Source organism: Podarcis vaucheri, assembly GCF_965113315.1.
Source record: "Podarcis vaucheri genome assembly, chromosome: 12".
Lineage (NCBI taxonomy): Eukaryota > Metazoa > Chordata > Lepidosauria > Squamata > Lacertidae > Podarcis > Podarcis vaucheri.
This window is the reverse complement of record NC_138750.1, coordinates 14,433,210-14,460,290: the sequence shown is the minus strand read 5'-3', so window position 1 is coordinate 14,460,290 and position 27,081 is coordinate 14,433,210. Positions and strand designations below refer to the sequence as shown.

Here is a 27,081-nt window from a genome sequence, read left to right as displayed (position 1 = left end):
AGTTGAGGCAGCCCCAAGTCACACTGAGTTCACTTGGAGTAATCTGGGGCTGTCAAAGTGGGTGGAGACTGGGTGGCACAGGGAGGAGACACAGGCAGGGCTTAATTAAATTAATTAATCAATGTGCAACACCTTGATTCAGTTTGGGAACAGATCTGGGCTCGGACAGCTGCAGAGCATCCCGGGTTGTGCTGGAGCCATTCCAAAGTGCCACATGGTGGTGATGTGCAGTCTTGATTTCCATTTCAAGTTGCATAGTGAATATATCACCTGTCCTTTGACTCTTGTTGATACTATCCCTTTTATTATATGCATTACAGTGGTGCCCCGCAAGACGAATGCCTCGCAAGACGGAAAACCCGCTAGACGAAAGGGTTTTCCGTTTTTGAGCTGCTTTGCAAGACGATTTTCCCTATGGGCTTGCTTTGCAAGACGAAAACGTCTTGCGAGTGTTCCAATTTTTTTCGCTTCCCCCCCTTTTTCTAAGCCGCTAATAGCCTTTTAGCCGCTAATCTGCTAAGCCTTTAATAGCCGCTAAACCGCTAATAGCGCTAATCCGCTAATAGGGTTGTTTCGCAAGACGAAAAAACCGCTAGACGAAGAGACTCGCGGAACGGATTAATTTTGTCTTGCGAGGCACCACTGTATTGGTAAAAAATATTGAAGGCATGTTCTTCCCTTGGGTTTGTTTTATATACCGTCTGTCAATAGCGACAAACCTTTGAGTGTTTTCCAAGAGACCAGGGGATTTACATTGTTAAGCCAAGCATTGCTAACCGATAAATGGGTTGATAGGTCTATGTTCACCAACTGCTTTGAATTCCAGGTCCTGAGATTGATCCATTTTGGTATGTGGGGCGTGGAGTTCGACCCATTGGCCGGTTTGGGAAAAGGCAGCTGAAGTTCGGTTGGAATAATCTGCGGTCTAGAAGCAGAAACCTGGAACTTATCTTGACTGCTTTACAAAAACAAGCAGCACTAGAAGCAGATGATGATGGCTGGTGACTTTCTTTCTGCTCATTCTACTTAACAGAAACAAACTTTCTTTTCTTTTTTTCACTTTAAGTGCCATCTCCTTTCTACACACTCATGCTCATTTGCCTGGTCTAGATTTGCTGCCCTGTACTTATTTCGTGTGCAAATGGCATGTACTTAAGATTCAAAATCTTGAATCCAATTCACGTCCAATTCGTGTAGTGAGCACAAATTCAGTCCCATCTTCCACCCCATTACCTTTGTCAGGAGACCAACAGTCTCAGAGCTGGCCATGAGAGCTGTTTATGATGGTCCATACAGCATGTGCCATAATACACACATTACCAGAAACTGGATGCAAGGGGACTTTACTCCATGGGGTACCCATATGTATGCACAGGAAGCAGTGGTCACTCTTGCTTAACTGGGGTAATTTTACTATTACACTGGGCAAAAGATGCCTGCATTGCAGGGCGCTGGAACCTCGTGGTCCCCTTCCAACTCTACAATTCTGTGATAGTTCGACCAAAAAGATATGCGCTTGAAATAAGTTGTATAAAAAGTTATCGGTTGCATCCTCTCCTGCAATATTTCACAGTGTGTTATAACGAATGAAAACAACACTGATAAAAGCATTATGTAATGGTCACTATTAAAAAGAAAGAAAGATGTGAAATCTGAACTCTTGTCTGCTTTTAGACTGTTACCAATACAGCAGCTTGGCTGCATATCTCATTGGCACCGGCAAAGCAAGGCGATACCTCATGAACTGGAGTTGGTTACTGGAACCGGTCATTCAACAAGTGTACAAAATGTTAAGAAAATTGGATGACATGAGGTTAAAAAAAAGTTGGATCACTTGATGGAATGACCCATACGGAGAGCCACTTGAGATTTGGGGTTCTGTCAAACTCAGATCCATAGCCTGGGATTAATGGAGGGGACATAACAAAAATATGTGGATGGGAAGCATGTTGTACAAGTCTCTACTAGTTCTCCATGTATTGGGCTGTGGCCTAGTTCTCTTTGAGATGGACGTCTCCTTAGGGCATGGCTGGAAGCATTCTCAGGTTAATGCAGTCCTCCAACATACGATAGGAATGTATGAGCAGCAGGTTCATCTACTACTAGAGCGTATACTGTATTGTAATAGCTGGCCTTAAATCCCATACATACATCTGGTCAGCAATATATATATATATATACAAATCCAAACATACTGAGTACATTACATGTTTTCTGTATCAATCAGGGCCCCTAAAAACCACGTATTTTTCCGTAAATCATTTGTTTTACTCTCATATCATTTCTCTTCACAATAATTCCTGGCAAAAATGCAGATAACAACAACAAGGCAAGCATTAAGTTCCACTCAGACTGAATCATATTATCTTAACCATTAAAATATTCTTCATTTATATATATAAAAAAATCTAAATATAAATATTGACACTAAGGATTGAACTCACTGGATGACAAAATAATTATTTGTGTGCTATAACATATACATTTTATGGTTTTCTTTAAAACGGTAAATTAAATCTTTGCACATTTGGCACAGGTAAACCTTTGTAAAAATCGAAATGCCATACAGCAGGCAGGGATTTGACTTTTTTTTTTTTTTGCAATGTCTACAAGTACACATTTTTGTCAAAGATGACTGAATAGTTTAACATTTGAACACAGTAGTTGCTTCTCATGCCTCTTATGGAAAACATTCTATTCCAAACTCAGTTTTGTTTTATATCACACCAACAGAACAAAAGTCAAAGAGTTATCTATTAAAATTAGTCATGTTGGATTGAATATTACATACACAATAGTAGCTAATAATATCATTGGACAATTATGTAGACCAGCCATCATTATTGACATTTCATTAACACACACAGACCTGCAGAAACAAGAATCTAGGAATGTATCTTGGACAAGTACAGAAAGAGTGGTGTGAATGGAAACTGACACTATTGTATTAGACCCCTACTTTAGTTAAGTAGCTTAGTTTATTTGATCATATACTATATGGATGTTTTTTATATACTGCAGAAAAAAACCCTGCCATCTGAATAGTCAAGTTTTATAAAACTTAGTAAGAATTTCATGCATGTATATAATAGCATCATTTTGTCTGCAGCATTTTAAAAAAGGGAGTGAATGTGGATAGGGATTTTAGATAAGGGCCTAGGAATACACAAACCCAAATGAAAGTAATGAAACTAACACTGTTGCAGGTACACAATTCCATTGTAGTGCAATCCTAAGCCTGTTTACTCAGCAGTAAGTGACATTAAGCTCAGTAGGATTTACTCCCTGGGATTGCAGCCAGAATCTGTTTTAACCAATCTTCTATTCTTACAATTAAAGAGTGGTAAAGGTATTAAGTCTAGCCTTTTAATGCATGCTTATGAGTGAAGTGGGTGTTCTAATGTGTTAGCATTTGTCGCATAGAACCTGGGTTGCTAGTTGTACGAAGATTATCAGAGGAAGAGCAAGAGGCTGCAATCTTGTACACAGTGTCCTGACCACAGTAGGGCTTGCAGCAACAAACCTAGTTGCTGTTCAGACGCATTCTAATGTGCCCAGTGTTGCTGCCTGGATTTTAGCTCACATACTCAACCAAATCAACTGCTAAAGCCACTAAATGATTCTGGCCCATCACCAGTCTTTGCCAGCCAAGTCAGCCATAATGAGCACATAGTAAGCAGTACAGACTGATTGATGGACCTCACTTGTCTAGATTGTGGGGGTTGAGAGCCCTGAAACAGAACCATCCATCGAAATTATGACTTTCTGAAAAGGACCAGTGATTCCAAAAGCCCCTTCCGCACACTTTGGTGGGAAGAAAGGAATCAATAATAGACTCTCAGTCGAGGGACTATCAAAATCTGATCATTAAACTGCAAACACACACTTCTAAAAGTATATATATATATATATATATATATATATAGTCCCATATTAGGGTGATCACCTACACTTTATGGCTAGCTCACTTTTGTAACTGAAGGTGAAGCGGATGTGCATTAATCTGAATTTTATATTCTAGGAAAGGCTCTGAAGTTACAGACTCGGAGACCAGTTCTAGCAGTGGAAAGACTAGGACTGATTTCAGCTGCACGTGCCTTTTGTTGAGAATGGGAGAGATTTATAATTCATCCAGGGGGAAGTTCATTTAACAAGCAAATATAGAGTGCTTCAAGATAGGAATTTATTGTGGAATCAGGACTGCTCATGAACACAAGGTTTGCCCAGCATCTGCCTGGCACGGTTGTCATCAAAATGCCAGTCCATACCCTTTTCTATACACACACCCCAATTTCCTTAACATGGAAGGTAAAATACCTCATTGAACATGCACAGCCATTGCTGGTGTGAAAGTTCTTTAGCCCAGTGGTTTGTTAGGTATGAGTTGGTATATTGGTAAACGGCCTCTACCACCACACTCCTACCTATGAGTGTGCACTTCACATGAGCACAACCTAGCCATTTTGTTTCTGGTGGCCATGGCCCAAACAATACGAGTGTGCCTCTTTCTGCAGATTGCCACATGTGGAAGGCATGTCCGAATTTCAACAGCCTAGTTTGGAGCAGCTGCTCTCTCAAGATCCTCAAACAGTACATGCAGGGAATTACTGACTCAACACACAATTTTAATACAGAGGTCTTTGGATGAGCATTTCGGTTCTTCGTTGCTGATGTGCTGCTGTTCTTTTGGTTGGGGGACTGTTTGTTTATGCCGCTGATGGTTACAGGGGTCTGCAAAGTATTACATGATTAATTGTTTTGGATACTGCTGCATCCAAATCAAACAGCGGATTGATTTAGCTAAGTATCACTCTTGCAAAAGACCTCAGTATTATTATTATCATTATGGAAAAAACAAATGAATGGAAATTTATTCCTGCCCCCCAAGCACACCCACCCCGAAAAAGAAAGTACAAACCTCTGTTTCCTGTTGTGAATTAAGATAAATAAAGGCTGGTAATAGCACTTCTGGTGATTTTTTTTTTTTAATGAATGCACAAAAGTACCTGCACATACACTCAGAATGGAACTGTGGTGGGGGAGGGGGTTTGATGGCAGGGACATAAAAGGCTCAGCACAGATGCTTTATTTCAAGCTCTGTGAATGGCTAATAATTGAATAGCAACAGATGTCCATAACTGGGAGGAAACGGAAGCTAATTTGACAATAGTGTGCACATAAAAAAACGAATCTGAGCTACCTTTTAGATTTATAAAGCTCGTATCTGGAAGCACCCATATCTTCCACTTACAACACTCATGGAAGGCAAGCACAGATCACAAACGAAAATATGCTTCCCTCCCATTTAAGCTCCCCAGTGGCCATCCCTTTCCAGCATTGCTTTGTGATTTACCCAGTTACTTTTGGAGTTCCTCTTATTGCTCAACAATACATACATGACTATGACTGTGTGAACAGTAAGGTCCCAGCAAATCTGGATGACGGGGTGGATGGCTTGAATTTTTCCTTGATCTACACGTGGGATATTGGCTGACGTTAACGGATGAATTAGGAATACAAAACATACTGCAATTTAAAGACAACGAATTTTAGAACAGTTGACAATGTGGGGAGGGGGGGGGAGTGCATCTTAAAACATGGAGCCTTGCTTATATGAAACTCGACGTTCTTTTTGGAGTCTCATGAGAACTTTAAGGCAGAGCTTCCAACAGCAGACCACAATGCTGAAGACTTGAACAGCTTTCTCAGTGAGGTATCCAAGCAAAGCCCTATTACGGAGGCATTGTGGGTTCTTGAGGGTCCATTTTTTTATTGGATGTATACAATGGCTGTTATATAAAGGCACTCGAGTGTGTAGCCTCAGGCAGTGTGTTAATGGCAGTAGAATTCTAGAATTCTAGTACATTACAGCAGACCCTATTGTTGGTTCCTAAAAAGGGAAAATACAGAATTAAAGAAACATTAAAGTTGATAACGAAATAATATAAATATACAGCAAAACTTCTAACAGGCAATTATTTAACTCATGGGATCAGACTATTTATAGGCTCAACGATCCAAAGTCCACAATGGCGAAAGGGTTATTCCAAAAGTCTCTTGGTCAGTTAGACCTCGCTGTTCTCCCCACAGCTGAACAAAAATTGTAATTTAGGCTTAACATGTTACTCATTTCTAAAACTCAATTTTGGCTTTGAAGTTCAAAATTTTTTAATTTAGAAACTGAGATTTTGAAGGCATTTTATAACCAGGATGATGTATCACAAAAAAGATGGCGTTAAAAATACACAGGTGTTTTTTTGAGTCACAGCATGAAGTTCCTGCTTGATTCAATACATTTCATTGGTAAAGACTCTCCTCCCTGGAAGAGAGGGGAGTGGTTGTGGGCGGGAGACCGAGCTCCGCCCCTGGTAGGGGGCATTAGCCCCCTCCCCTCCTTACCTGGCTGGTGCCCACGCCCACCGGAGGTAGCCAACCAGGTGCCTCTGGGGGGCGTGTGTAGCAGCTTAATGCTGTGGTGCCAGCTCCGCCTCCTCCTCATTCGTCGTCGTCCCTCAGCGAGTCATTTTCCATTTGGCATTAGGCCTTTTGGTTTTTTCGCCTACCTCGTAGCAATCGTCACAACTTTTGTGGTATTGGTGGGTAGGTTAGGCATTGGATTCATGTGTTGTGCTGTGTCAAGGGCTAGGTGTGGCCATCGCCTATGCTATCTACCGTGGGTTATTCCGTTAAAGGAATCTGGCGGTCGTGTATTCCGTCCGATGCCATGGCACGACCCTCGGTGACATCAGGGGGTGAGCCTATAGTTGGATGAGCATCAACAGGCTCCACCTACTGTTGAATAAACCCACCACCTATAGTCATCCAATGCCTAAGCCAATACCTTTTCACTGCTGTAATCAATAAAGTTGTGGCCTTTTCTTGCCCATTAACCTTATATCACGTGTCCTTGTGTATTTATTTCACATAGCGGGGTCGGGCCCTCGATCCACAAACGAATTTTAGAATTCAAAACTTGCAATGAAGTTTGAATGTTTTTTGTTTCCCCCCCTCTTAAGATCTGGGTTTTGGGAGAGAAACAGCAAACCCAAGAACCAATGGGATGAGTGAGTTTGGGAGAGGTGGGCCTTGGGCTATCTCAGGGCTACGCTGGCCCCCCTCGAGCAACTTATGTTGGAAGCTCGGCTCTGCCCTCGCCGGTCCTGGAAGGAGCCTTTAAAAAAGTCCCATATGCTCAGAGACTTTGCGCCTGTTCATTGGGGGACACAGGAAGCCCGGAGCACTTGTTCTTTAGATGTCCCTTTTATGAAGAGGCACATAGTAAGACCATGGATCCCCTACTGGTGAGGCTCGCTGACCTCCCGGAAAAGCAAAAATTCAACCTTTTCCTGTTAGGCAAAGATCAGAAGATGACTCGGATGGTCGCCAGATTCTGTGTACAGATCTTCAGGCGCAGACCACCCCCCAACTCAAACTAGTGCGTTAAGAAAATCCCCAAACTTGGTTTTATGGGTGACTCTGGGTCAGCTCCCTGCGGCAGTTTATTGTTGTACATTGTTTTTAAATTTATTGTTGTGCATTGTTTTAATTGTTTGTTTTCCTTCTGTGACTATACCCCCACGTGTGTTTTATAAGCTGGTCTCCGACTGTAATCTATCTATCTATCTATCTATCTATCTATCTATCTATCTATCTATCTATCATCTATCCATATCTCTCTCTCTCTCTCTCTCTCTCTCTCTCTCTCTCTCTCTCTCTGTTGGCATAAGCCCCCAAAGGGGTGTTGTGGAGGGTGAGTAGAGTATTACACCTACTCCAAACCTCTTTTCACTCGGTCACAAGACCTGGCAACCCGGCAGAAGTTATACGGGCAAACGGGGTGGTGTAAGTCAGACTGTATTTCAAAGGCTTGTTTTCTTCCTGCCAAGCTCGTTCTGGATCAGCTAGCAATAACCTCACTCCTGAAAAGAGTTTGGAACTGGGGTAACTTAAACCAGCATCAACTTATGCCGGCTTCCTATGCTTCAGGTTGCTCTGTAAGCTTCTACTTAGTACTTACCTTCTTATCCTTGGCAGTGCTTTTCCTCTCCTTTTTGGTTCTCTGCGTAAGAGATCCTTGGAGTATGAAATTCCTGTTGAATGTTCTAACAGGTGTAACTGGAGATGCGTCCATGTCTTCACCTGAAAAAAGAGTCGTCACCAGCGTTCTGCATAAATTCAAGAGAATGATGGAGGAGGCAACATGTGTAGCTAAGCTCCTACAAAAGAAGGGGGGCAAGGTTCAAATCTGGAAGATGCAGTATGAGCCATTCTCAACATGGTGGCCTCCAGATGTTTATATGACTGTAGTGCCTATCAGCTCCATCATTCATCAATGATGATGGATTGTGGAAGTTGTAGTCCATCAAAGCTGGAATGCACCCATTTGCGAAGGCTGCAGTATGTCTTCCAATCATGAGACGACACTACCTCTTTCCTGTGGAGTTATCTCTTGCTGAAAATGCACCGCGTAATTTCCTAGGCTTCCCTCTGAAGTAGGAAATTTTGGAGGTGGTAGAAAGAGACTTTCAACCAAGTATTTCTTAGGCTGTGCTGTGTACATCTGAAGCACATTCAAAGAAGGTTCTTTCCCTCGAAGAATTCTGAGCACTGTAGTTTGTTACGGGTTGCTAGGAACTGTAACTCTGCAAGGGATAATGTACTGTGCTCAGAATTATTAGAGGAGGGGCAGATATGCTTAGAATGTGCTATACAGTTATAGTGCATATGCAAATAATCAATACAAATGACATGCTTGTTATAATGACCCTCAAGAAGAAATGGCAAAAGATAGTTAATATCAATTTCATTCAGCTTTAACGACAAAAAAGCCCAGAAAAAAATCCTGTCCCAGCTCCACCCAGATATGGGAAAAAATGGGAAGATTAGGGCGGGGAATGTAGCTGGCAACCCACCCTCTCAAAATTGTTTCTAAAATGCTTTTCTAAAATAAAACTGTTCCTGCTAACTTCCATTCATTTGCAGTGCTGTATATTCTCAGATGGAAGGGTCAGTGAATTCCATGAGATACTCCCAGGTAAGTGTACACAGAAAATATTTTAAGGCAGCAATTTTATTTATAATAACGTTATGATTGTTTGTTTTTAATCTGGCTTTGAAATATCCAAAATTTTAACATGTATAATAAAATTATAGTTAAGTGATGTGAGGTGAGAAAATTCTTGAGAATTCTCTGGAGAATATTCTTCACAAACTGTAAATTCTAATGTAAGAACTAGTTTTACAACCCACATTTTAAAGAAATCTAGTAAATAATAAGTCAAGTTATGATATTGCCAGTGTAAGTAATGAATAATTAATTTTTCATCCAGTTACATTAACGGGCATTGTGTCATTCGCCATTGGTAGTTCTGAAATGTAAGCTACAGAAAACATTTTTATTTATTTTTAGTTTTAAAAATGCTATTCATTTAATTTGATGAACATTTGTATTCGTATGTATTTCAACTATATGTAATAGCCTTTTTTCTATTTTGGTGTGACCTTATTCTTTGCAATTCTATACCCTTGGCCAGTGTGTGTGTGTGTTTTTTTTTTTTTTACAGAAAGCACGTTTAATGCTTTATACACTTAAAGTACCTAGGCCTATATAATTATGTGTAACAACATGTGAGGTGGCCTTGATTTAAACAGTTGACGTTTCTATATTTTTATTTAGTGCCAGTTGCTGGTTTTTGCAGTGCCATTTACCAGAGATTGGCATACTGAAATATATTATCATATAATGATAATATATTCAATGTTAATGGCTTCTTTATTATATGTATGCATATAGCTTTGTTTATCAAACTATGTTTTAGTCACCAAAATAGTTATTAAGTGTTAGAACTATTGGAAACACAAGATAGCCTATTACTGAATTTACTTGTATCAAACCTTAACATGCCAATTGTATTTTTTGACTTGTCCTATATGTACGTGTTCTAATGGAAGAATAAAATACGATTTAACTACTGAGTTTCATTACACCAAACCTTAACATGACAATCACTGGTGCCATCACCTTAGAATAGTTTGGTGCAAAAAATCAACAAATGTGAACTCACTGCATTGCCCCATTGCATAAAAGTATCTGTACAGTTTTTGGTTGCCATCTGAACAAGTTTACCCATGAATAAACATGTATATTAACTAACTATATCATTTTCAATGCATTAAAATTATATCATTTTCAATGCATTAAAATTATATCATTTTCAATGCATTAAAATGAATATTCTCCTATTTCAAATGAAAATACTCTAATATTCACATTAATCGAGAATATTCTCCAAAAGATCATTCTTGAGAATTTAACATCACTACTCATAGCATAATTTTCCATTGTTCCTAAATTGGTCATATTGGCTGTTGGCACCCATCTTTCTTGAGAGACAATGAAGGGCACCCCTGGGGGTGAAATCAAACCACTGTGTTAGCAGCACTGACATAATCTTCCTGGGATGCCAGCCTGGGCAGAGTGTCTGGAGTCCTGGGCTGCCCAGACAAGACCCCCCTCTCAGCCTCGCTGATGTGTTCCAAAGGAAAGCAGAGCAATGTGTTTGGCACCAGTTTGGCTGCAGGAGTTGCTGGAAGGAGACATAGAAGGTGCCATCCAACTGTCTTAGGGACTCCACTCTGGATTTGTGTAGGGTTTAGCCTTTTCTTCTCCCGAGGATACCCCACAAGGCAGCAGAGATTTAGGATCAGAGTTTTCCTTCTCTGGATGGGCTACCTTCCCAGGTTGACAGGCCCCATCCACCCCTCACTTCCCTCTAACAGCATATGCAGAAACCGCCTTCTTGACTGTTTGGACCCATTCTTGGTCTTATCCACTCAATCTGCCAAAGCCTGAGCTCAAGTGCAGGGGAAGTCAATATGTACTACAGAATCAAAACAAGCATACTGTTATTTTCCACTCTTTTTCAGTACCTGTCACTGGTGGAGCTGGAAGCTTTCGTCTCTGCTGTCTTGATGTGTCTATCGTGTGCATCTATGGGATGAAAAACGCCCCACAGTTTATTAGTAAATAATTAGCACATAACAGGGAACCAATACTGGCTCCAGTCCAACTCTGGCTACATACAGCTGGTCAAATGCAAGGGCAAGTAGTCTGGACCACAGTAGACCAGGGACATCCATCCCCACCTGCCTTACAGACCCATGGCCAGCTTAATGAGGACTAGGTAAACATTATGTTGCAGACGTTGACACACATTTCAATGGGCATCTATACCAGCTTTCGCCATACAGATGTGTGCCTGCTTCACTACACAGGTCTGGTTGGATCAGTAGGGTGGCTACTGGTTTAATTTTTCTCACCTGGTTTGTTTGCTGTTGGTCACGTTTCCTTGTCAGATGAACACACGGAGCTACATTCAAGCCTGCCACTGTTAGCGCTGAAATTCTGCTCTCTATATCTGAAATCTTTAAAAGAAACATTCAAACAATAATTAAAATCAGCAATAAAGCTGTAAACAGATGAAAACACATATCCGGGTAGACTTGTTCAAACAGAAATGTTTTTAGTAGGAAGGTGTCTGCCTGGTGTCAAAAAGCAGGGAGTCCCATGCTGCCACACCAAAGGATTGATTTCTTACAAATGTGGAATGAGTATTATGTGACATTTGTAGCAGTACCAGTTCCACAGATTGAAATGGTCAAGCAGGAATGTATGGGGAAAGAAAATCTTGCAGGAAAAATGCTTGCAAGTTGCTAAGGGCTTTATATACACTATTGTGATGAATGTAGCTGAGTCCATCTCACATGTTGTTGTTCAACACAATGAAAGAATACGAAATTATTGGCAGGTACGAACTGGGGAGCTAGCTGTTCATCTCACCTGAAGTTCTGCATGATGAACCTGTGCTGCTGCTGTTGCCACTTGGTCTTCCAGGTCAGCCAACTCTGATTCTGAACTAATGCTGTTAATTCTGCGTGCTGCATCCTCAAGGTCATTGAGCTGACTCTCCAAGCCATACACACTGCCGGCTGTTAGGTAGACCTAAGCAGTACATGTGCCAGAATCCAGTTAGGTAAGTCTACAGCTTTGGGGCCTCTTTAAGTACTAGGGCCTGAGGTTCCTGTTGCCACCCCACTGACCACTACTGACCAACATTCATTCATTCATTCCACATTTTAATGTGTTTCTCCATCACATTTGGAAGTGCAAAAGGCAGTTTCTTTTCTTTTTTTTGTGTTTTTGTTTTGTTTAAAGTGGATTTGTTGTGCTAGGGCACGCTTTAAGCCGCTTTAATTAAGCAAGCCTAAATTTCCTCCCTTCTGCAAAACACTAACAGTCTGGCAGAGGTGCTTTAGAGACAAACGTGTAAGTAGAAACAATTTGGGATGCCAGTGTCTGCAAAACATTGCTTTGGCCAAAGATCATACTGTACAAGCAAGAGGCACTTTTGCTCATGCAGGTGGGGAAAGGGAGAAGTGATTTTCCTCTTCTCCAGCCCCAGGTCCTGCATTACCAAAAGTGGTTCCAGAGCAAGTATTTCAGGAGAATACAAGAGGACTTTTGATATGGGGGGGGGATTGTGAGTCCCATCCCTCCAAAGAAGCAGGTGTGCTCCTAACTCGCACAGTGGGATATTTGGTTCCAAGCCAATGACTCCAAATTGGTTTACATTCATGTAACTACAGTGGTGAGTCTGTGTGTGATCATGAGGCTATCTTCAACATGACAAGTCTCAGCTCAAAGGATAAAGGTAAAGGTAAAGGGACCCCTGACCATTAGGTCCAGTCATGGCACTGGGGTTGCGGCGATCATCTCACTTTATTGGCCGAGGGAGCCGGCGTACAGCTTCCGGGTCATGTGGCCAGCATGACTAAGCCGCTTCTGGCGAACCAGAGCAGCGCACAGAAACGGCGTTTCCTTCCCGCTGGAGCAGTACCTATTTATCTACTTGCACTTTGACGTGCTTTCGAACTGCTAGGTTGGCAAGGATACAGCCCTTTAAAAAATGCTCCCTCCCCCAGGTGATTTTACATTCATTCTGTCCCCAGAGGAGCTTAAGACAGAAATGGATGAATAAAAGATGAACATTCTGACTTAACAAACAATATGCTTGATTGATTTTGGAATATTAATGAGGACTAGTGAAAATTCGCAGACGTGCTCTGTTTGTAAGTTAAACTTAGAGAGCGTACGTGTGTGCTTGATTTTCTTTGCTAATCTACTTGTTCCGTGCTTTGGTTCGAGACCTCATTCATCTCTCGCTGACTATGGAAAATGCCCCAACAGCTCATCCAAACCTGGCTTCAACTTTACTACTACTACTGCATAAATGTGTTTTCCTGAATCAGAGATAAGTAAGCATGAAAGAAGTGATTCACACAGAGGGACAGATATTTATTATTATTATCATTATTATTTATTATTATGCTGCCCTATACCTGCAGCTCTGTCTCTGTTGCTCTGTGTCTGTTGCTATCCCATTCTTATATCTCCTTTGCCTTTGTCAGACACATCTGCTGCAAATAGCAACACCCTAGTGGTCCCGGGCCCTAAGGAAGTTAGATTAGCTTCAACCAGAGCCAGGGCCTTTTCAACACTGGCTCCGGCCTGGTGGAACGCTCTGTCTCATGAGACCAGGGCTCTGCAGGATCTGATTTCTTTCCGCAGGGCCTGTAAGACAGAGTTGTTCTGCCTGGCCTTTGGCTTGGAGCCAGTTTGATTCCCTCCCCCTCTTTCTTTTTTCTTTTTCCTTTCTCCTCCTGTGATGAGGCTGCATTTTAATATTTTAATGTTTCAATATTTTAAGTGTTGTATTTTAATCTTGTTTTTAAGTTGTATTCATTCAACTTGTTTTTATTATTGCTTGTTAGTAGCCCTGAGCCTGGCCTTGGCTGGGGAGGGTGGGGTATAAATAAAAATTATTATTATTATTATTATTATTATTATTATTATTATGCTGCCAGATGCATTTTAGAACCATGATTCTAAATTTCACAGGGATAACAATAAGAATGGGGGGCTTTGCTCTGATTAATAATACCTAAACAGGGCTTTTGTCTTTTAGTTTGCTTGGGTTTTTTGTATACACAATTGCCATTCAAAACCAGCGGCTCTCTTTTCCCACAAGAGTAAGCTAAGCAGGACTACCCACAGCACAGACAGATATCACATGAAGTCTTCTGCCACTCTTACATTTTCTTCCAGTGTGGTGAGCTGCTCATCAAGTCTGATAGGGTCTGCACCCAGGGGGAACTCTCCTTTGCCTTTGTCAGACACATCTGCTGCAAAATCACAAGGACCTGTAGATTCTGCTATGAGCTCCTCTGTTGCATTGATGACTTTTAGGACCTCAGTAGATATGTTGCAGAGAGACACTGCAGAATATTTCTGTTGTAAAACAGGAAAGTTTCTTGTTAGAAGGAAGAGGCAAATGTAGTGAAATTGTTTTGCTTCATGAATACACAAAGGCTCCCACTTTCCTTTTTTGATAAGCTCCCGTTTAGCCCCATAATCTGCTTACAACACGGAAACCATAATAATAATAATAATAATAATAATAATAATAATAATAATAATAATAATAAATTTCTTGTCCTGCCCTTTTTTTTTGCAAAATTTTTATTAGTTTTTACAATATCAATGACAAACAAAAACATAAAACAAACAAAACGTAACAAACATAAATCATAACCTTATTGAAAATAACAGTTATTTACTTTGTAAAACGACTTCCTCGTTTCCCCTTAGTTGAATTTCATTGCATATCCTTATTACGGTTTCCCAAATCCCAATTTTAATACCCTTTAAATTAAACATTAACATCTTTAAATCTTCTCCTTGTTGTATTAAACATATTGTTTTATCAGTTAACATAGATACAATCCTAAGCCCTTTAAGTATCTGGATGCTATTTCCAGTTATTTTAGCTTAACAAATTTAACTAAATAATCATTAAATTTCTTCCATTCTTCATGATGTTCCTCCTCCTTCTGGTTGCGGACTCTTCTGGTTAGATCGGCTAGCTCCATACAGTCCACCATCTTCATCTGCCATTCTTCTACTGTTGGTAATTCTTGAGTTTTCCACTTTTTAGCTAACAAAATACGAGCCGCAGTTGTGGCATACAAAAATAGATTAACATCTTTCTTGGGCAATTCTGAACCTGTTATTCCAAGAAGAAAGGCCTCTGGTTTCTTTATAAATGTATATTTCAACATTTTTTTCCAATTCATTATAAATCTTTTCCCAGAAGTCTTTCACCTTGGAGCAGGTCCACCACATATGAAATAATGTTCCTTCCTTTTCTTTACATTCCCAACATGTATTATCACTATTATGATACATCTTTGCTAATTTTTCAGGTGTCAAATACCATCTATACATCATTTTCATAATATTTTCCTTTAACAAAGTACATGCGGTGAATCTCACAATCTCACCCCTATCTTCCACAATCTTTCCCAGTCCTCAAACATTATGTTATGTCCTAAATTCCTTGCCCAATCTATCATCACCAATTTAACTTGTTCATCTTTCGTATGCCAGCCCAGCAAAAGCTTGTACATTTTGCACTTTGCCTAGCTAAACAAAAAACTATTTGGGTCTCTTGCTCTTTCAAGTCACCCTCTATCTATATAATGAAGCTGAATGTTGCAGAGATTTTTCCATATGGACTTTTTTTTAAAAAAAGCAGATTACGACTAAAGATAATGGGCTTATGAATCAAACACATGTAAAATTGAGTGAAATAGAATAATCTATCTATCCTGAATCATACCCACCATCTCCCTAGTCTTGGAGTTGATTGGGGTTTGAAGAATAGACAGGGAGATTGGCAAAGCCATGGTGAAATCTACTCTCACCAGTGATCTGTATCTCCCACCAGTCCAGTTGGTATAAAACACCAAATCCAGACCATGGTCTACAATGTGCTTTTGAACATGTTGCCATTCTCCTTATCTACTCATGCATGAGCTTCATAGTTTATACAGTGGTATCTCGGGTTAAGTACTTAATTCGGAGGTCTGCACTTAACCTGAAGCACCACTTTAGCTAATGGGGCCTCCTGCTGCCGCTGCGCCGCCAGAGCATGATTTCTGTTCTCATCCTGAAGCAACGTTCTTAACCTGAAGCACTATTTCTGGGTTAGCAGAGTCTGTAACCTGAAGCATATGTAACCCGAGGCACCACTGTACTGGCAATGTTATTCAGCACTCACAAACAAAAATCTGATGTAAATAATAAAAAAAACCAATAGTTTCAAGAATGGTTTATTCTTTTACAACAAATCAGATCCCATTGTATTTTGAGCTGCACAGGGAACGAGTTGGCTCTCCTGCAAGAGAACTGACATGACAGAATGTTTGCTTATTGTTGAGGACAACAATAAGTAAACGTTTTGTCATGTCGCCTGAGACAGTCGGCTTCAAGTTTGGTTATTTGCAGACTATAACAGGGTACAGATAAGTGGAAGCTCTGCTGGCTCTGACCACGCTGTAATTGCTTTCCTAGCAGGTTATGGTTTCCTATCCACAGAACAAGCAGTGTTGTACTTTAGCTATTTGGGAAGTAGACATAATTCGGTGGTACTGCATTTGCTGTGTACACAGGCGGCTTCCGGTTTCATCTCAGAAGATGTGTACGTAGCAGGTCTAGAAAAGATCTCAGTTCGATACCTTGGACAGCTCCTGCCATTCAGAGTAATTAGCCCTGGCAAGATAGGGCAGTGATCTGACTCAGCGCAAGGCAGATTTGTATGTTCGCATTCTTCACATGCCAGTTCGTCAGTAAGATGTTTACCGAATAAATGCTCTTTCAATGCCTTCATACATTGATCTTCCAACATATGGTTGAAGCATCATGATTAGAGAGACACTCAGGCAGCAGGTTAGATAGAATCAGGTCTTTGGCCTGTCTGGCAAGAATAACAGTGATAATTAAAGCAGCCAAATGTTACCTGTCTTCACAGACTGGGAGATACTTGAATCATGAAGAGCTGCTCAACCTCTCATGATGTTTCCAAGTTTCCCATTTACTCTTGCAGATGCCAATTAGTTTGAAGGAAATCAATAATATTTAGGGAGAAATCAATGCTGTAGAGGTGCTTGGTAGTTATTTTAGGTATTTTGCTTTCACTGGCCTCTTTTCCATGCCCCATTATTCCATTAATTATAATTAATTTTTTTTATTAAAAAAAAAAAGCTGCCAGAGCCATTACATTTTCTTCAAAGTATCTACATATTGACAAATGTTTCAGTCTTCAAAGAAATGTGCCCGGAGTTCTTCCTTCTTCATAATCCAGACAGCACTTGAAAAATATTTATTAAGTCTTAGATCTTTATGTCTTGCTGCAATCCTTTATAAACAGGTCACAAATGATGTGAAACATTCAGAGCTTATGCACACAACCCGAATATCACCAGTTGTTACATAGACCAGCAGTGATGATGGTTTTACTTTATTGACTGTGTAAACACTTCCAAAAATATGTACAATCGTATCTTGGTTTTCAAACAGAATGCATTCCAGAAGTCCGTTCGACTTCCGAAACGTTCAGAAACCAAGGCGCGGCTTCCGATTGGCTGCAGGAGCGTCCTGCAGCCAATCAGAAACTGTGGAAGCCACGCCAGACGTTCGGCTTCTGAAGCAAAGTTCGCAAACTGGAACACCTACTTCCGGGTTTGTGATGTTTGAGTTCCGAGTTGTTCGTGAACTAAGCTGTTCAAAAACCAAAGTACGACTGTACCAGTGCCTGACTCAAGCAAAAAGATGACTATCACGGGCATCCCACAATGGATCATTGGCCAGTGGCAAAACCTCAATGGCAACTACCAACATGGATGCTCTCATTCCTGAACCAGCAATATTACATTTGATTTCCCATGAATTACTACTGCTTCCTATCATGAGAATACCAGTTGTGGCAAGTATTAGAACTACTGTAAAAAGAATCCATTGCATTAAAGTGGATTAGAAGAGACTCATTAGTAAGGGTTATCCAGAAGAATAGCTCTATCTGATAGACCTATTTTGTTTTTGTTTTTTTAAATAATATTTATTGCTTTTCCAACAATTTAAACACTACAAAAAACAACAACAACAAAAAAGAATAGACAATACAATACAATGCACAAACACTACATAACACTAACACTAACACAAAACACTAACACATAAAACTAACAAAACAAAACAAAAGCATTTTAAAACACATCAAATAATTTCAATATCTTATCTTTCATTCACTTATTTCAGCGACCTCCTCACACCTCCCTTTTTGTATTCCACTTCTGTTAATTATTTCAGCAATTCCTTTCCATCTTCCTCTGTTTTCTATCCTAAAATTATCTTAACATTCTGACCTTATTTTTCCCCTTTAATATTCTATTAACCTATTTATAATTCCTTATAACATTTCTACTAAAGCCATAGAACTTCATTCCAACATTCTTCTAACATTCATTAATTTTGCAGTATTTCTGTAAATAGTCTTTAAACTTTTTCCAGTCTTCTTCCACCGACTCTTCTCCCTGGTCTTGGATTCTGCCAGTCATTTCCGCCAATTCCATATAATCCATCAACTTCATCTGCCATTCTTCCTGGGTGGGTAAATCTTGTGTCTTCCAATACTTCGCGATGAGTATTCTTGCTGCTGGTGTTGCATACATAAATAAAGTTCTATCCTTCTTTGGCACCAATTGACCGACCATGCCCAGGAGAAAGGCCTCTGGTTTCTTCAGGAAGGCATATTTGAATACCTTTTTCATTTCGTTATAAATCATCTCCCAGAATGTCTTAATACTTGGGCATGTCCACCATAGGTGAAAGAATGTACCTTCAGTCTCATTACATTTCCAACATTTATTCTCGGGCAAATGGTAGATTTTTGCAAGCTTGACTGGTGTCATGTACCACCTATAAATCATTTTCATTAAGTTTTCTCTTAAGGCATTACATGCTGTGAATTTCATACCTGTGGTCCATAACTGTTCCCAGTCAGCCATCATTATGTTATGTCCAACATCTTGTGCCCATTTAATCATAGCTGATTTCACCATTTCATCCTGAGTATTCCATTTCAACAGCAAGTTATATATTCTTGACAAATTCTTAATTTTGGGGTCTAATAATTCTGTTTCCAATTTTGATTTTTCCACCTGGAAACCAACTTTTTTGTCCAAATTGTATGCCTCCATTATTTGGTAATAATGGAGCCAATCTCGCACTCTGTTTTTCAATTTTTCAAAGCTCTGCAATTTTATTCTGTCTCCATCTTGTTCCAAAATTTTCCAATATTTCGGCCATTTGGCCTCCATATTGAGTTTTTTCTGTGCCTTCGCTTCCATTGGTGACAACCATCTTGGGGTTTTCCTCCCTAACAAATCCTTATATCTTATCCACACATTAAACAATGCTTTTCTAACAATATGATTTTTAAACGCTTTATGTGCTTTTACCTTATCGTACCACAAATAAGCATGCCAGCCAAATGCATTATTGAAACCTTCTAAATCCAACACGTCAGACCTATTTTGGAAGCAGTGACACAAACTCTCTCTCTCCCCCTTCCCCTGTGCAGAAAGCAGGGATAAAGGGCATAAGAGAAATAATTGGACATGTGGCCATGAGAACCAAGAACCACAAAGCACAAAGCACAATTTCTCCAGGCTGTAGCGCTTTTACAAACAGATCTCTGTGCTATCATATCTCTGAATTGCTGTTTTAAATCATGGCCTATATTCAGCCTCTAACTGCCCAGTCTATAATTTCAATCACCTGGATGATTTGACTCACCAGGAGAAAGTGGGTTTTTGGAGGTAATGGAAGAACCCTGAATCAGGAGGCTGGCTCTGATTTTCCTACTATAAATAAAGTAGGTCTAGCCATCAGAATAATGTTGAAATGTTTAGGTGGAATAGGCGTTCCCTTATAGTCATAAGAATGTACAAAGAAAGGTCAAGTAAACAGGTAGACAACTGGTACTGGGGAGAAAGCCCTTTTGACTGGCATTTACTGTATCTGACTCTTCATACTGCTGAAAACTCATCCTTACCTACAATAGGCAATTCTCAAAGATAGCTGTCACATCTACTCTGTTTCTCAGCTAAGCAACTATTAGGGAAGTGACAGACATTTAGGCAATCTAGCTGTGCTGTTGCAGTTATAGAGCTAAAGAGAACCGAAATCCAAAATATTAGCTAAAGCTTCTGCATCAGCTCTACCAGCATTAACTTTAAGCAAATGGCAATTGCTAACATTTAACTGCAGTAGCATAGCATAGGTTGCCAGTGTCCAGGGCAAGGCGAGTATTCTTGGCACCGCCCACTGATAGGCTGGAACGAAGAGCCAATAGCTTGGTGACCTATCCAAGTGGCAGCTGTGGCACCCTGTGAGCATCAAGCATGGTGGAAAGCAGGATGGGGGATTGGGTGGCAGCATGTATCTTTCTAAAACCCATGCAGAGGGCATCCTAGGAACTGGCTGTCATTGCAGATAGGAACATGGGAATGTGTCTTTGCATCATTGGTCTATTTAGCTCAGTATTGTCAACATTGACTGGCAGTGGCTATCCAGGGTTTCAGGCAGGGGATTTTCCAGCCCCTCCTGGAGAAATTAGGGATTAAACCTGTAACCTTCTCTTTTCCATTGAGCTAGAGCCTTCCCCCCTCTGGAACTAGCTTTGACTTGGAGACCTTCAGCGACTGTTGATGACCTGCCAGTAGGGATGGAGGAGACATTTTGAAGTGAACTAACCTAATTTGCTGATCACAGACAATTTAAATGATGGGGTTTTTTATGCTTAAAAGGGACTGGCCCTATGATTGAGAAACTGACCTGGGGAAGGCAGAAACCGATTCATCTGTTCCTACCTACTGGTAATTCCACTAATGACAAAGAGGCTGGTCATGAATACAGGAATGTAGCAAATAGCATTAGGCTGAGATCTTTCCCATACATCCTTTCCCCCAGTCTGTTCTTGTTACTTGCCAACTGAAAGGTTAATGGTGCCAATTTGAACACTGAGATCCCTTAAAATTGGTTCCACTGAAACTACGGGGTGATAACATTTGTGAATGGCAACCAGTAAATTCAGGAGGAGATCCAGCAAAGAATGGGACAGAAGTAGAATATGAGAGGTAGTTTAAGGGGAAACCAGCACTTTTGTTTTCTGTACTAAAAACCTACATCAGTTCTTGTTAACTTCCTCACTTATGTAGTTACCAATATTTAAGTGGTTGTGGTACTGGTATATTGTATTTGCATGCCTGATATTGAACTTCCATCATACATTATTGCATTGGAACCTGATTTTAAAGGGTATTTGAATTCTATGAATATTTCCATGCTCCACTCCAAATATCCTACTTTTAAACAGGGTTTTGTTTTTTTTTAGATGAGGCTCAAAAAGGGAACAAGTGGAAGGGGATCTTTCTTGCCAAAGCAGTTGGGCTGCTGTTCTTGAGCTCCAATTAAGATGCAGTTGTATCAGAATGTGGATAGGGGTGCGCATTTGTATGTGAATCTCATTGAAAAACCAATTCAATGTGAATAAGCAGCATCCGCATTCAGATGTGCACTATTTTGTACTCACATCCAGGATGCCTCCTATCTAGACACACTGCACTGCTAAGCAACGGTCTCATGGCAATATAGTGGGCACCCCAGTATGGCGGCCTCAACACTCTCCCCTCCCGAAAACTGATGGTCGCTCCCCCCTCCCTAAACCAATTTAAACTGAGGACAGACTTTTGGTTTCATTTGCACCTGTCAGTGATGCTGTCACTTTTAAGTCTGATTGATTTCAATGGGAGAAATAAACTTGCGCTTAAATTTAACCCATTTCAATAAACTGGACAGAAAAGTGCTTAACTTTGACTGGGCCATTACTTCTAAAGTTTTGGTCATAGCTGAGTGAGGTAGTAGGAACCTTGGACACTGAATTCAACGGTGATTTATGCAGTGACTTACGCTATCTCTGAGGAAACGTCAAATCAACATGAGGCACACAGAATGAGTGCATAAAAATCTTTTCCATCGCTAATGGTTCTTGGCAGTATTGACCACATCCTTAAATCACCATGCACACATTACAAGCTCCATTATTGAGGTGCTTTATCATGCTCATAGCCGTGTGGCTGTTCTTCAGTCAATATCTGTTGTCTTCATCTAAGGGGTGGTAACAGGTTGTACATTGATTCATCATTGTTGGAGTTACGCAATTCACTTCAGACTTCACAAAAATATTGAGGGGGGGGGGGAATTGAACTGTACTTCATACCATGCCTTTGACTCACTTTCATTCCTTCAATTTGCATTCCTTTTAAGTCTCACAGTAAAAATGGCTGCGCCAACTAGTTTCTTAGAACTAACAGCAAACTTTCTGAGTGCTGAGCCCAATACTCTGGGGCATTTTTTCAGCCAGAACTCAATAGAACCCTGTTCTGGTACCTCTCAGGTGGGTGCCATTGCCATTCTAAGAGAACAAAGGAGGTCTTTAAGGAGGCATTTTCTAGAAAAATAGCACTGCTTATACTGCCAAAATTGTACCATCGAAACACAACAGGGAGGTATCAACAGGCTTTAGGGAACCCCAAATAGTCTGCCCTTGGATAAAGCAACCTCCTACATCTATATTATTGTGTGTTCTAAGCAGTTTTCTCCAAATTTCTGATTGCAAGGCACACTTTTTCCAAATTAAAATTGGAGTCACACTTCTCTTCTCCAGCCAAATATCCAAATATACTTCTCTTCTCCAGCCGAAAGCACCAGCCTGAAGATGACGAGTGAGACCTCGTCGAAACGTCGCCCAGACACCCCGACTCTTACACGGGAAGACACCCGAAGACACCAAAACCTACATTCCTGTACCCGTGAAAATCTACGAAAGCTCTGTTCCAGTAACAAGAAGCCGAAAGCACCAGCCTGAAGATGACGAGTGAGACCTCGTCGAAACGTCGCACAGACACCCCGACTCTTACACGGGAAGACACCCGAAGACACCAAAACCTGCATATATATATATATATATATATATATATATATATATATATATATATATTATTTTTACTATGTAGGAGCAAGAATAAGCTGCCCCCAGAAGAGTCCAACATTGTCACTGTCACTGTCTTAGGTCAGAAGTCAGGCTGACCTAAGACATTTAGCTGAAAGCAAAGGACAAGATGGTATTCCAGTATATTTGGGAAGGGGGAGAATAATAATAATAATAGTAATTCTATTATTTATACCCCACCCACTTGGTTGGGCTTCCCCAGCCACTCTGGGTGGCTTACAGCATATCTAAAAACATAAAACATCAAGTATTAAAAACCTCCCGATACAGGGCTGCCTTCAGATGTCTTCTAAAAGTTGTGTAATTCTTTATCTCCTTGACGTCTAAAGAGAGGGTGTTCCACAGGGAGGGCACCACTGCTGAGAAGGCTCTCTGTTTGGTTCCCTGTAACTTCACTTCTTGCAGTGAGGGAACCAGCAGAAGACCCTCAGTGTCTGGGCTGAGCAATGGGGGTGGAGACACTCCTTCAGGTGTACTGGGCCGGGGCCGTTTAGGGCTTTAAAGGTCAGCACCAACACTTTGAATTGTGCTCAGAAACATTCTGGGAGCCAGTGACGATCATTTAGGACTGGTGTTATATGGTCCCAGCAGCCACTCCCAGTCACCAGTCTAGCTGCCGCATTCTGGATTAATTGTAGCGCCACGTAGAGTACATTGCAGTAGTCCAAGTGGGAGATAACTAGGGCATGCACCACTCTGGTGAGACAGTCTGTGGGCAGGTAGGGTCACAGCCTGCATACCAGATGGAGCTGGTAGACAGCTGCCCTGGACACAGAATTGATCTGCGCCTCCATGGACAGCTATGAGTCCAAAATGACTCCCAGGTTGCGCACCTGGTCTTTCAGGGGCAAAGTTACCCCATTCAGGACCAGGGAGTCCCCCACACATACCCTGTCCCTCCCCGCCAAACAGTACTTCTGTCTTGTCAGGATTCAACCTCAATCTGTTAGCCACCATCCATCCGCCAACCGCCCCAAGACACTCACACAGGGCCCTGACTGCCCTCAAGCCCAGAAGTCTGGCTCATGTTTTATGATTAGGGAAAATGAACAGGTTGACTATCAGCAGCATACAAAACAAAAGTTTGACTCCTTTGTTATTGTTTTCTTTTGCTACAATAGGTTTTATCTGAATGGTGAGCAGAACAGTTAAGAAGCAACTTAGAAATGCATTATTAGAATTGCTTTTTATCATATCCAAACCCTGCAAACCTCAGAATACGAGTAAATGCATGGAAGAGCGATTATTTCAGATGAAGTTCACTAGCACACATAAAATCGTCCAGTCTCACCTGCTGAAGTGCTGAGGTTAAAAACTGGAGTTTAAGATGGAGATCAAAAGCCTTTTGTTTTTCCTAGGTAGTTGGAAAGCAGTTTAGAAAAGAAGAGGAGAGAGAAATTAGATAGTGATAGACACAATTCACTGGGCAAGAGCTATGGAGTGAAGGGAAGACAGAATAAAAAGATTTTAAAAATGTGTACTAGTTTGAACCTACCATTAAAGGTTACTATCCTGCCCTCAGCTGCACATGGTTTGGGGAAATGGGAGCTGTTCCACCATGGAGCTATCCCACACAGTTGCCGGTATATCGTGGGCAGGAAGTAGAGTAGTTTTGTGGGTCTTCTCCATCTGCTTGTTACCCTCCCCCCTCACATTGTTACTTGCTGCCCCATTACAGTAATAAAAGTAATTAAAATGGAAGATCATTTAAAGGGTTCCCCTGCTGTTGTTTGAAATACTTGTTCACTCATTAACACAGCGAATCAACTTTTATAGTGGATGAAATGCTCTCAACCAACTGAACAATTTATCACTAGACTATGTTGGATTAAAAAACCACTATCTATGAAGGCAGTTCTTTGAAGTTTCTACAGCAAAAGAGGACTTTCTCTCTTAAGCGTAAAATGTAACAGGCAAAAGCTCATTCATGGCGAGGATGAAACACCTAACTTGGATACTTTGTAGTTAATCAAATTTTATAAAGTGAAGTACTTTCCATCACAACATCACACCAAAATGGTTTTTCAAATAAACAAGCTCAAGGTTAAGCAGTGTTGCAGCACAACTAGGCCTAAAAGATCACAATTTCAAATGAGTACTGCTTGCTTCAGTTGTCTGATTGTCATTAAGACCCTTTTTGTCACGTGTCAGAATTTCAGTTGCTGGGTGAGGTAACTGGATTTTCCACTGTAGCACCCAGTTTATGAAACAACCTCCCCAGAGTGGTTTGGTTGGTGCCTCATTGATCACTTTTAAGCAGGCACTAACAATCTTATTATTTTCGCAAGCATTTTTGAGAGAGAAAATAAATCATTGGTTTTGCTTTTCTGTTTCACCTCTGTTGATTGCTGGTTTTTTGTTTGATTATAGATAGATCGATAGATGATAGACAGACAGACAGATAGATAGATAGATAGATAGATAGATAGATATTTAAAGTCACATTGAGTTGGTATTTAGCCTAGCAAGGTGGGTTACACATTTTAATAATAATAAAAATTAAATGATTAGCATTAGTATCTTAAAGCCACAGTCATTCCAACCTGAAAGGCAAACCATGTGCTAGTTTTGCAAACAAGCCAGGAATAAAAACAGAATTTTCATGTTTCATAAACTCTGGAGCAGGAAAGAGGAAACAGATCCATCTGTGCGGACTGCACGATGACAGGAACTTTATGAGTCATCTGTTCCAGAGTTGTTACTTGTCATCAGTCTTGGTAACTAATTAGTGACTAAACTTTAATAGCCAATTGAATGCTATTTGCTTAATCACAGCAAATGATTTATCAAAGCTTGAACTTCTACAGATCATAGAGTTTACTCCTGTCATCTAACTGTATGAAACACTTCTAAAACCACCACCATTTACCACTTAAAATATATCTATGTTCTGCAGGAACGGAGATTGGAACAATATACCAATGGGAGTTCTATGTCTTATTTGATTCTTGTGCTTTTGTATATACCTTTGAAGCACTGCACTGCCCAGATCATCTATCTATCTATCTATCTATCTATCTATCTATCTATCTATCATCTATCTATCTATCTATCTATCTATCTATCTATCTATCTATCTCTCACCCAGTCATAACATGCTACTCATAGCAGCTACAAGGAAATGAGGTGGAGACTTAACGATGTAATGCCGCCAGCCACATGGTGACTGGATTTACATTGGCTAGGATGTGGATGCTGGCAAATCACAACTTGTACTTGTGGCAACCGCTGCTTCTAGGCACACACAGCGTGTCTCCTGCCCCAGTAGCATATTCACCCGTGTTTGCAAACCGTTCAACCACCAGGCACTACCTACCTTCTTTAGCTCCTCCTGAATGCATTTGCCACTGTCTTCTGAAGATAAGCACGATTTCTGGTTCTCAGATTCTGTTCTTGGCTGTGACTCTTGTTCCTCTGAAGAGGTTTCCCTATTGTCACTCATTTTTGCAGCCAGTTCATATAACCTTGACTTCAGCTTTTCTTCCATAGGGTCTGCCTTGGTCTGATGGTCTTCACTGCTTATGTCAGTTTCTGATAAATCATCAGATGCCTTAAATATATTTTTTTAATTAAAAAAAAGAGGGACAAAGAAAAAGCATCTCAAAGAGAAGAAAATCAAAGTTATATATATACAAAAGCTGTTCAAAAAAGCTGTTTATACCACAGGAGATCTATAAGCGTATCACTCTGATGACAACAACATAAGTACATATAGTGGTACCTTGGTTCTCAAATGCCTTGGTTGCCGAACATTGAAAAGTAAGTGTTCCTGTTTTCGAACGTTTTGCAGAAGCCAAACGTTGGATGCGGCTGTCGGCTATTGTTTCCGGGGCACCTGTGCCAATCAGAAGCTGCGCCTTGGTTTTCGAACATTTTGGAAGTCAAATGGTCTTCCGGAATGGATTAAGTTTGGCGCTTTTGTTTTTGCTATTTATTTTGCATTTTTGTTTTTGAGACTTTTTTGGTTCATTTGTTTTTGTGACTGTGTGGAATCCAGTTTAGCTGATTGATTGATTGATTGATTGATTGATTGTGTGACTGCGGAAATGGA

The 27,081-nt window shown here is 40.6% G+C and overlaps 1 protein-coding gene across 6 annotated transcripts in view; it reads right to left on the bottom strand.

The window, feature by feature from the left end:
• Window positions 1-4,166: 4,166 nt before the first annotated feature.
• MYRIP (myosin VIIA and Rab interacting protein) overlaps window positions 4,167-27,081 on the bottom strand; it is a 151,771-nt gene continuing 128,856 nt past the window's right edge. For 4 of the 6 annotated variants that reach the window (XM_082193000.1, XM_082193003.1, XM_082193001.1 and 1 more), the window contains exons 11-18: window positions 26,347-26,580; window positions 24,322-24,384; window positions 14,153-14,347; window positions 11,840-12,001; window positions 11,320-11,424; window positions 10,930-10,990; window positions 8,018-8,139; window positions 4,167-5,890 (exon numbers count right to left, since the gene is read on the bottom strand). In XM_082193000.1, coding sequence (XP_082049126.1) covers window positions 5,858-5,890; window positions 8,018-8,139; window positions 10,930-10,990; window positions 11,320-11,424; window positions 11,840-12,001; window positions 14,153-14,347; window positions 24,322-24,384; window positions 26,347-26,580 — 975 coding nt within the window. In that variant the 3' untranslated portion in view covers window positions 4,167-5,857. The other 2 variants (XM_082193004.1, XM_082193005.1) reach the window with 2 other exon arrangements.